Source organism: Egretta garzetta, unplaced genomic scaffold (assembly GCF_000687185.1).
Source record: "Egretta garzetta isolate BGI_Z169 unplaced genomic scaffold, ASM68718v1 scaffold381, whole genome shotgun sequence".
NCBI classification, from domain to species: Eukaryota; Metazoa; Chordata; class Aves; order Pelecaniformes; family Ardeidae; genus Egretta; species Egretta garzetta.
The window spans coordinates 274,876-286,693 of NW_009258483.1; the positions used below are offsets into that span (position 1 = coordinate 274,876).

General features: G+C 42.3%; 1 protein-coding gene across 1 annotated transcript in view; it reads right to left on the minus strand.

The window, feature by feature from the left end:
* DUS1L (dihydrouridine synthase 1 like) overlaps positions 1 to 10,239 on the minus strand; it is a 12,642-nt gene extending 2,403 nt beyond the window's left edge. The window contains exons 1-11 of the mRNA XM_009644422.2: positions 10,234 to 10,239; positions 9,474 to 9,582; positions 8,487 to 8,537; positions 6,622 to 6,734; positions 5,775 to 5,857; positions 5,491 to 5,594; positions 4,356 to 4,500; positions 3,677 to 3,773; positions 3,227 to 3,315; positions 2,263 to 2,429; positions 1,723 to 1,760 (exon numbers count right to left, since the gene is read on the minus strand). Of these exons, the coding sequence (XP_009642717.1) occupies positions 1,723 to 1,760; positions 2,263 to 2,429; positions 3,227 to 3,315; positions 3,677 to 3,773; positions 4,356 to 4,500; positions 5,491 to 5,594; positions 5,775 to 5,857; positions 6,622 to 6,734; positions 8,487 to 8,537; positions 9,474 to 9,582; positions 10,234 to 10,239 (1,002 nt within the window). The remainder of the gene's footprint in view (positions 1 to 1,722; positions 1,761 to 2,262; positions 2,430 to 3,226; positions 3,316 to 3,676; positions 3,774 to 4,355; positions 4,501 to 5,490; positions 5,595 to 5,774; positions 5,858 to 6,621; positions 6,735 to 8,486; positions 8,538 to 9,473; positions 9,583 to 10,233) is intronic.
* Positions 10,240 to 11,818: the final 1,579 nt, after the last annotated feature.

The window sequence follows — 11,818 nt, forward strand, 5'->3', positions numbered from 1 at the left end:
CCCAGATGTAATGCTACTTTTTCAGCTAGAACACAAAATTTTTCCTTGTATCTTACATTCTGCCTCTATGTCTGTCTGCACAGGTACGTTAGCAGCAATAAATACACTCTCTTCACTCAGCTCAGTAACAGCTCCCTGTCAAGGAAACAGCTATGTGTGTTCCCCAAGGGAAAACAAACAAAAAAATCCTCAACCAACCAACCAATCAACGAAAACGCAACTCTTTTTTTTGATGGCACTGTGGGCAGCCCTGGTGATCGCTCCCTGTTTTCCCACACAGCAAGTCAAACTTTTTCTGTGGCTGCAGCTCCAAACTGAGCCCCAGCTGGCTGCTATGTCTAAGGTGCTATAGCAATGTTCCAAAAGAGCAGCACAGGGGTGTGTCCCTGTCTCTCCACCATATATGAAGTTTCAAATATATGTGCTCTACACAACTTGGAAAACAGCTGGCTTGTTTAACTTTGCTAATGGTGAAAGTTGATGTTAATCTGCTAGCAAAAAAAAAGCTGAGAATGGCTCATTCTTGGCCTGATCAAGGGCAGGGTTCCAAACCCAACAAACCATGGAGCTGCAGATTGCTGCCTGACAGTCCCTATAGACTACACTGCAATGATGTTTAAAGTATGTCTAGTAGTACACCAATAACATCACCAGTTATTCAACTTCTCAGTTCTTCCAGAAAAAACCCACCAGCCACCACTAACCCTAGTAAGAGGGGGCCTGGTTTTAATTTCACAGTAGAAAATACATATGTAATTACTGGAAGTTTGGAGATTTGTTTATAAGAGATCTTGGGACGTTCTTCTCACTCACTAACTGTCTCAGCAATAAATATCCTCAGCAGCAGTAGGGCTGCACTTTTTGGAAAGGAAGGCAAATGATGTCAAAGAACCTACATACATTAGTGAATTTGTGCAGCACCTTCACTTCAGAGATTGGTTACAGTTAAGGTTTTGCCTAACTATGGACCCGCCCCCCGCCAATATCAGCAGGACTTTGTACACATGCATTACTGGACACTGGCATGGACGTACCTCAGGATTTAGAATCATATAGTTTGGGTTGGAAGGGACCTTTAAAGGCCATCTAGTCCAGCCCCACCCTGCTGTGAGCAGGGACATCTTCAACTGGATCAGGTTGCTCAGAGCCCTGTCCAGTCTGACCTTGAAGTTTCCAGGGATGGAGCAGCTACCACCTCTCTGGGCAGCCTGGGCCAGTGTTTCACCATCCTCACTGTAAAAAATGTCTTCCTTATATATAGTCTGCATCTGCCCTCTTTTGGTTTAAAACCAATACCCCTTGTGCTATTGCAACAGGCCCTGCTAAAAAGTCTGTCCCCATCTTTCTAATGAGCCCCCTTTAAGTACTGAAAGGCCACAATAAGATCTCACGGGAGCCTTCTCGTCTCCAGGCTGAACAACCCCAGCTCTCTCCACCTGTCCTCATAGCAGAGGGGCTCCAGCCCTCTGACCATTTTCATGGCTCTCAGGCCTGTCAACCGCACCACTCAGCTTGGCGTCATCTGCAAACTTGCTGAGGGTGCACTCGATCCCACTGTCTATGTCATTGATGGAGATATTAAAAAGTACTGGGACCAGTACGGACCCCTGAGGGACAACACTCGTCGCCGATCGCCATCCAGACATTGAGCTGTTCACCACTATATGGCCATTCAATTTCTATTTAATGGAAATGCTTTAATGGCCACTGGCACTGACTTACCTTAGGGTTTCCACATTGATCACATTTTGCATATTTGGCTGGAAAAGAGAGACACCTGATTTCAGCAATGGTATTTTTATATGGAAGAAGTAAATGTAAAACAAAAAAAAAAAAAAAATCAGGATCAGACAAAGCTTGGCACTCTTCTAGCCAGAGACTCTTTAAGTGTCTCTAAGTGAAATCCAAACAGAAAACTTTTTCCTCAAGTCAACTGTAAAATAGGACAACATCTGCTTGGAATACATATGAAATTCCAATTTAAAATACTTAGTGACAGCTACAATTTAGTTTGTAAAGCATTTTGCTCTTAAAAAGATGCTTATAGTGGATCAGTGACCTACTACTTTGATCCTTGTTTTCTTTACTAACGAACAGGATTTGAATCGCATTGCCTGCTACCAAAATTTCCCAATAATCCCCCCCTCTTTAAAAAAAGAGGTTTCTACAACTACACAAACAAGGAATACAAAGTACTGGCAATTTATGTCAAATGTGGTATCAGCAACTTTCCGTGCATTTATGCCAATAAATGGAACTTACGTTTTAAAGATGGATCAAAGGTTTTATTTGGATTTCTTAACTTCTTTTTTTGCTTATTCTTTGACAGAAGCTCAGAATTTCCATCTTCCTCCTCTTCCAGAGCACGTTTCCCTCGCACACCTTTGTCAGACCCACTGGCTCCATTCTCCTTGCATCTCTCCTTTGGCCTGAAACAGCGAATATCATCGCAAGCTGGCTGAAGGGAAGAAGCAGGAGTTCTCTGGCCACTATTCTGGCTTACAGAAATCTGGGTAAACTGTAAACCTTTCTATCATGGCTAAATTACAAGGAAACTAAATTACTTAGAAGTGAATAGAAAAACCTAACTTTCTGTTAACAGTGGCTGTTTTTGATAACAGACACACTGTCAGATATATCGGTTGGAAAGTCAGTGAAAGTTGCCCAGCTAAATTAGTTAGGTAGTAAAAACTGTTATTCCCAGGTTTTACTTAAGTATTTACTTAATTTATTTAAATATTTACTTAAGGATTAATTTTGACATGCTTGTTCTCTTCTGCAGCCCAATTTTCACAACAGAAAGGGGATACGTCATCTGAAAAGCTTGTCCATACAACGCAAGCATTCTTTATAGAATACAATTTAGTTCCCGTCTTTGCTACCCTGGCAGTTACCAGCGACATTCGTCTAACATATAACAATAAAGTACTGTCAGGTAGCACATCTGTTGCACACCTTTCTGAGCTGTAGTGGAATTCTTGGTTTTTACTTTCCTGAGAGAGAGAAATCTGAGGAAGATCTAATGGAGAAGATGCATGCAATGAACAACATCCCCATGAACAAAGTAATAACCAGGAAAAAAACAAACCAGAATAAAAATAATGCAAAGTCTTCACTTATTTTCAAACGAATGGCAGCTCCTAGAACAGAACTGGATGGCTCTGTATTGACAGTATGGGTGGGAAAGGCCTATGGGTACCTGTCCATGGTAGAATAGATAACTCACCCTGGCCTGATGTATGGCTGACAGATCCAGTGGAAAAAGGGCAACCCTTCTTTTGGCTTTTCTCCTTCTTTCTGATTAGCTATTTCTTCCTGTAGCACAGAGTTACAGTCAGCTTTCCTGGACTTCTCAGGAAATACTCTAAATAATACTTCAAATTCCAGGAAACCACAGAGTGGAATTTAAACTAAAAGTTACTGACAGTTAAATACAGGCAAACCCCCTCTACTAAGACAGATAAAATGAAGATTTGTAACTCCTAAATCAACTTTATCCCACGTAAAGCTGTTCAAGCTTAAAGGGCTGCTACTGTAGTAAACTACCAATATCAAGGTTGGTAAGCCATAAAGTTCCAGCAAAGTGGCTAGCAGACATCAACTGCATGACAAACAGGGTAAGGTCCCACCAAGTGCGGACAGTGCTGTTCCGGGGGATTAGGGCCCATCTTGGTACCTGGCATCGCAGTTTCAGCTCCCTGTTGACGTCTACAATGCCCTCTAGAGTCTTCACTTTTGCTAATTCTTCACGCAGCTGCTGGTAAACTTGAAGCCTGAGGCAAATCCCAAACATCAAGTCATATTTATTCCTTATTGCTAGACTGAGATCAACTAAAAATGTCTTATAAAAGCTTTTTATAGATTTTTCTTGCTGCACTTGCCTTTGGTAGAAGCTTATCTTCTAAGTCCAGAGAAAAATACACATACCTGCTCCTCTTTTCCAAATAAATACTTGGCTCACAACCAAGGTATTTTGAGAAAAGCTAACAGGAACGTACAGTGCATCACCTGCTCCTTAGTAACTGCCCATGACCATGCTCTTACTCCAGAATATATGCAGTACAGCTTTGCCTCACGGTGAACAAGGAGTTAGTTAACTTATGTTTGCCATAAAGTGCATGTGTGCATATGGGCAATTACCACACGGTAGCTGATGTGCCGTGAGCTCACGCCCAGGCTTATCTTGTGGTAACTTCTTCATTCCCCATGCCCTGTTTCCCAGATACGCAGTGAAGAGTAAAGGCCACAGCCCACATTCTCTTCAGCCAGGTCCAGGAAAGAAAACCTTGAAAAGCCAGACACTTGCTAAACGGGATGAGCCCTGAAAACATTAAGAGGTCTCTAGAGATACTCACGTGTGATGCCAGAGCTTGAAGAGATGAGCCCTAACATAAGACAATGGACAAGGGTACTTCTGCACTATCTCCAGATACTCCTCAGCCATCTCCCACACCAATGGGTTTCGGCCCTCAAACAAAGCGGGGTTATGAAGATTACCTTCTAGGGAATGAAAAGAAATACTCAAACTTTCATTTCAGGATTGAAACAGAAAACAAAATCTAGGCTCTGGAGCTTAATCAGCTCTGTTGTGACTGTCACAAGACAGTGACAGACACATCAGCCATGTACTCACAAAGAGGAACACAGGGTCTATACAACTCTAGCATAACCTCACGATACTAGGTTTCACTCTACAATTCTTAACTGACCCAAATAGCTCATATCTAAAGTACGTTTTCCAGAAAGGCATCTGATCTTGACACAAAGACAGTAAAAAACCCCAAACCAATAAATAAGGAGAAATCACTGCTTTTGTTGCACAATGGTTAAATACCTGGACAATGAGTGTCTTACCTTATGTCTGTATTCACATTTGTCCAGCCTAAGTTTACAGCTACTGCTTCTCACTATGCTTTTATCTACTAAAATATCTACTATCTACTTTTATCTATTTCACAAGCCTTTTATTAACCAGCATTTTCTAAAAATAAGATGCTGCAGCCTCCCAGAAAATATGATTCATTGCTTTAACTGTGTGAGTGGTTGGAAGCTTTTTCTGATGTCTATCGTAGCTCTTCCTGTAGGAAGTTATGCCAATTCTTTCTTGTCCCAACCCAACATGAACCATCTGCAGGAATATTAATCAGTAGATGCACTTACTGCATCAAGACCCATTCAAAAACCATCCCATTGATTAACAGATGTCATGAATATATTCAAGGACAACAGGAGTCCCATATGCCTTTGTCAAGTAATCAGATTCAAGCTGTCCACTCAATGGTACTACAAGTCCAACATAACAATTCTTACAAATCTTAAGTGATTCCTGGGGATGGCCAGTATAAGAGGAGAGAGGGTGGCCAGTCAGCTTTCAATCAAATCTGCTCACCAAGTCAGTCTGATGTAAGCTTTTAATAAATATATATGGGGCTGCTGAGAGAGTAAGAAACAGTTTGTATTCTCATCTGAATAAAAGTTCATTTTCTTTACCTGCGCTCATGACACCATGTACTCCTGTCTTACGGATACATTCTTCCACATCACTGAGACACTGGATGTTTCCATTTGCAAATACCGGAATGCTTACAGCTTTTCTACACCAGTGAATAAAACAGATGCATAAAGTCAAGAATGAGAATGTTTACAGACTACCCAGAAATTCTAGTCCTCTAACACAAATCTGTTTGCTTCTCAATGCCACTGCATGCTCCACTTAAAATCTACCTTCATAGTGTGTGAGCAAAAATCCACTAAGACTGGTACCACTCACTTACCTGACAGCTTGAATGTGCTCCCAAGATGCCACGCCAGCAAGCGGTCCTTTCTGTTCTTTAGTTCGGCCATGCACAGTCAGCAACTAGAACACAAAGTTACATTTACTTTTCATGTGTATGAACCACTGAAACAAATCCACTGACAAAAATTTCCTTTCACCCCATACACTTGATGGATGCCACCGAATTCTCACTGCCATTTCAACAGTGCAGGGACTTTGGTATCACAGAAAGATGTCAGCAGCTCACCTACCATGGCATAGTCTTGGGTTTCTTTCAGCTTGCTATTTCACAGCATGACAAGATCGTATCTTGGAAGAACCTACAGATTTCCTATTGCATTGGCTCCCACTTGTGACGCACTTTGGAATTTGTGATATATTGATCTGGACTGCTCCTCAGCAGAAGGCCTGAATACTGTCAATACCGGCTCTAACTACAGACCATCTCTTCCAAGGTAACTGGAGTTAAATCCCAGAAGGCTGCCTATTTCTTCACTAGTGGTGGCCACCTTTGACGCTGTTTTTTTCTACAGCCCTGTGGATTTCATGTATTCACACTGCCTCCTGCAGCACTATGTTAGACTTAGATGCTCACCCAAAGGGAAGGATGCCCCACTCTGCAGCGATTACAAGACTGACTCTGAAGTCATGATGTCTTCCATATCATACTATTGACCCGCTGCCTATGGCTGCAAATACATACAATCTCTCTGCATCCCGGTTTTCTCTGTCTGTAAAACAGTGTAGCCTGTTCATCTCCACAGTACACCATGATCTGGTCATCAGATGCTTTATATAGAGACATGGGTCCAATGCAACAGTACAGGGAGCAGCTGCCTCCTTACCTGGCAGCCAGCTTTCTCCAGCATCTGTGCATACTTCACTGTCCTGTCAATTTCTGGGAAAACGCGGATTTTGCATGTGATGGGAACAGAGAGCTTCTCGTTAGCCAGTAAAACTGGGAAAGATTGAAAAGACAGGTAAGTGGGCTGCACAATGCTAAGAAAAGTGCCTACTCTCTAAGATCTGATACTGGGTGTGGGATGGAAAAAGCCTGAAAAGTTAATGCTATGCAGTTCTCCCAGCTTAAACACTCGGCAACGTCCTCTGCAATCCTTATTGCATAGGTTAATCAAGTAATAGTAAAACATGAAGCACAAAATCTGCATTCTAACAAGAAGGCATAAAATAATCAGCATTTAATAGCCTTAATGTTTCCACTGCATCAAACCTTCACTTTCAAGGACCACCCCCCTCACATCTTAATCACTGATACAGGTTTACTGTCGTCACAGGCTATTGTACTCCTCCTACTCTGCCAATAACATTAACCGTTGCTTGTCTACCTTCCCTACAAGAGATCCTTTGCTTCTTTCCAAATCAACACCCAAATAATCATGACAAGTAGAGTCTTGTCCGTGGCAAGCAGAGGCTTATCAGCTGAGGTAGGCTGTGGACCCAGTTAAGTAGTAAATGTAGGTTACGGAGCCAGGGTGAAATCCAGAGCAACATGTTAAACTCCCATAGTCTTTACACAGTGGACAGAATTGGAAAACTGCTAAAAAGAGAGCTAACAAAGACAGCCAACAGAAACACACTGAGCAATGGCATGCCTGAAATTCTCTTCTCTTCCAGAGCTTGGATGTATAATGTAGGAAGTTACCTGCTTTCTTCTAATCCAAATCCTAGAAGCTCTAATGCTAGGTACTTCCTATCAATCACCCTTTCAAAGGAGCCAACAAGGTGTATACGGGTGCAAGCAGAAAATAACACGCCATCATTTTAAAGGCAGCTGGGGAAGAAGGAGGAAAAGGAAGCTTTGCCCACCTTTTACACAATAGCCTAATAAGACAACTCTCTTCCTGGACAGCCTGGGTTCTCACCCAACTAGATGACCTGGGTTCTCGTCTCACCTTGAATCTGTTCTGATTTGCATCTTTCACTCCTAAGAAAAGCGCCCTAATAACCACATCACAGGGCAGGGCAGGGAAGCACTGTTTATCTTTCCAGCCTCTCAGCAGTGTCTTTGTGCCAAACATCATTGAAGATTCCCTGGAGCACAGGGAAAGCAAACAGAAGTCAGACTCTCTAACTTCATGGTTCAGACACTTGCTCTGAAGTGTGGTGAAGGCACATTCTCTACACAATGACCAAAACCTTGCTTTTTAAATCAGTTCCGAAGTAGTTCTTAAAAAAAATACGGTACTGTTCACAACTGCTACTGATAGTCCTACAAATATTTGGAGAAGAGAGGCATAACTTGCTATTGTGTGGACAGAAAGAGTACACTGAGCTGATCAGAAAGGAGCACGTGTGGCTTCAAGCAGAAACACAACTCCTGGCACCCGAGAACTTCAAAGCAAAAAAGTAAGGCACTGGGAGTTATGCTGTTTCTAGAGTTGGAGAGCCACTAAGCCATCATTAGATTGGGACTTAATTGACTCATTTTCATCTAAAGTCCTTTTCAGGTACTGAAGACTTTTAGCAGATCTAGCATGAGTTTGTAGTAGGATACCACCAAGTATCTTGAGGGTGCCACTGGAATACACTAAGAAAGAAAGAAAGAAAAAAAAACAAACTCGACCCTCCCTGAAGAAACATGCTGCACCTCCTTGCCACAAAAATCCCTAAACCTCCTCTCAACGACGAGTTCATCCCATTCCCTCTCAAAATGAAGCCTCTCTCAAGTGAGGCCTCTCTAAAGACTTACTCATTCTCTGAAGAAGATCCCACTCCTCTTGCAGAAATGCTCCGTAGTGACCTATAATAAAATAGCATCTAACAGACTTGTACAGAAGAGTCAGGCTCTGAAGTATGCAGCTTTCATAAAACTTCACATACAAAGATCCAGGCACTCATATGCCTCACTGGCAGAAACAGAGTTGCTCTGTCCTGCCCAAACAGGAAGAGTTGGATCATTTTGTTCCCCATGCCACCCTAGATTTACAGGATAAACCATGAATCCCCACACCCTGCTTTCACTGCTATCCTCTAAGGCTGGTGTGTTGACACCAGCAGCTCCAAGTCCAACTTTCAGGGGTTTATACCATGCATTTAAAAACTCCCTTCAGCATAAAACCTGATCAGATTGAAAGACCTATTTGCCCTGTACATCACTGATTATCTCCTATTAGCCTTTGAAAGACATTTTAGAAGAGGAATGGGCAGTTACTGCACAAATATTTCCTCAACATCCGAACTGTTCCAAAATTTTCAAACACTGGTTCTGCTTTTCAAACCCAGCTATCTCTGCAATATCTTTAAGGGATTCAGCAGGTTTTAGCCTCTCATACACTAATGTGAATATACTCAATGCAAGTATCAAGGAAATAGGAGACGCTAAGTGACCGCATGATGTAATTTTAAAATGCAGTTTTGCAAAATCACGCTGTCTGAGCAACTGAAATCAGAAAGAAAATCAAGCTCTTGCTAAAAATACTTTTTCTAAAGGATATTCTAGACACAATAGGTGCCATTCAAGAGAAGTTGGAATTAATTATTAGTATATCTGATTTTTGCTTTAGGTACTACAAAGCATTTCTGTTAAAGTGGGTGTAACCAAGTCTGACTTCAGCAGTACTGCAGCCACCCCGCCACAAACCAAGGCTTAATTTGGTCCTCTTGATGTTTTACTGCCAACGTTGACATTTGAAACATGCCACTCCTCTGATTAGCCCGGGTTCAGATTTGCACATACCTCTTTTTGCAATCATTTGGGGGCAACCCAAATTTAGGTCTATGGCATCGCAATAATCCTGAGCCAACAGTGCTGCTTGGACAAACACTTCAGGGTCATTGGCACAGAACTGAGAAAGACAAAGAAAAATGGAATAATCAGGCAATAGCTTTCTTCAAGTACTGACAACACGTTGACATAGCTACAAAGCTCTTACTTGCTCCAGAAAACAGGCATAATATGGACAGTTACTAATAGCAAACACCGTTTCTCAAAAAAAACCCCAACAAAACCTGTGACACTTACCAGCTAAAGATCCTCAACTTTCAAATGACAAAATGAGAAAGATGAGAATTCAAGAAGGCAAAGAAATATTTGTAGAATATTTTATATGTAGTACCCAAGAATAAGAGGGAACAACTCTTAAAATCCCCTGTAGAACAGACAGCTGTAGCATTTAATTCATAAAGGTGGTGCAGAAGAAAGGAGTTACCTGTGGTGTCTCTGTCTCTTGAGACAATTCAAACTTTGCAGATACCAATAAGCACCACTGCCTCCAAAATTAATTCACATTAGTGGAGTGTGAAACAGACACATTGGGCTGCTATTCAAATGCTCAGTCTTGAATATAACTAATATTACATTTAAAGCACAGTGCAAAAAACAATTTGTTAAGAAAAATTACTGGAAGCTGCTTTGTTGAAGAGGACAGAGCCAGACTATTCTTCTTATTTATACTTTTAAACAGATTTTTCTAAAATTCCTTATTAACAAAACTCACCATCATCACATCTTTAAATCATATGGATTTAAACTCAAAAACATGAGCAGAAAGTGTTACTTAAACCCTATAGCACTGTATAAATTATGGCTGACACCAACTCAAACCAGAAGAGGCATTTGCTTTCTCTGAGATGACTGAAACAATGGGAAGCCTCCACCGAACCACATCAGTGAGCATTTTTACACACTAAACAAGGACCCCAGCGCAGGCTGGGCTCAGATGTAGCTCTGCCTGATCTGTTTCCAAGAGTCTGTGACCAAAAACCAGGCCTGCCCAGAAATATTGCAGCACTCAGTAAGGACTGCTGTACTGCATCAATCCAAAAATTAACCTAGTTAGTTCTGTGCCTTATGTCCAATAGTGGCTAGTGGGAAACAGGATAATACAGCAAGCTCACAGTAACTGACACTCTTCAGGCAGGCTCGCCCAGAACACACGGCTTACTGAGTGAAGATCTGTGTTCAAAAGACTTACAGCTTTCTAAGACTATTTAAATTTCTGCCACCTGCATTTTTCTATGGCAAAAGAAACTACCTCCCATGGAAAAAGGAGAATATACAAAGCTGTACTGAGATAGACTAAAGGTCCACCTCATCCTGCTCTGACGACGGTCAACAACAGATGTCCAGGGAACAGCAGAAGCTGGAAAGCATCTTCAAAGACTTTGGAAGCAGAAGCGGTGTTTCCTGCACCTAATGAGCCTCAACAGAGTTCTCCTTCATTTGCCTTCTAAACTCATGTAATCTTTCAGCATCCAGTAGATGGTAATTAATTTTGCAGTTTATAACTATCGCTACCCTTACTTAACACTCCTGTTTCTCATTTGTCATCTTCAAGCCAGTCATGCTTTTACAGACTTCTCTCATCTCTCCCCTCAGTCAGGGGCGACACTTCTCTTCCAGGGTGAAAAGTCCTCATCCAACCATTCCTCTGCTCACGCCGACTGTCTTTCCCTGCGTTATTCTCCAGCTCGGCAGACCCCTCTCCCTCTTTGGGATGGAGAGAAGTACCTGAACCTCACACAGCGCTCAAGAAGCAGAAGCAGCACAAGCGTAAAGGTGTGTCCTATCTTTCTCGCATCCTTTTCCTGTAGCTAAGCACTGAGCTCGTGGTTTCAGAGAACTACTCAAAAAACTGTGATCCTCCCTAAGCGGTAACAGATCTGGAACAACCCTTGACTCTAGAAGACCAGCTGCACTCTGTTGCTAAAGGTGGGGTGTAGAGGACTGAAACCCTGCGAGAAGTCTAGTGCTCCAGGCCCCTGTGGTTAAGATACCAAATCCTCTTTGCTAGACAAGGGATAAACAGAAAAGCACACTTATCTTCATGAGCTAAATACCATTAGTGGCATTTAGGTGAAGAAAATAAGATTTCTGTCACCCTATATAACCACTTTGAAATCTGGGTGAGACTGACTAGCTCCTTTGGAAACGCACGTTTGGAAAACGCCTGGGCTTGTTAACACAAGCGGGGCGGGTGACGAGGGTGAGGGTGCGTTTGGCAATGCTGACTTGCTTTTGTGGTCTCGCCCAAGAGCGCACCGCAAAGCGACCCCCGGGGAAGCCCTTCCCAGCAGCCCCCG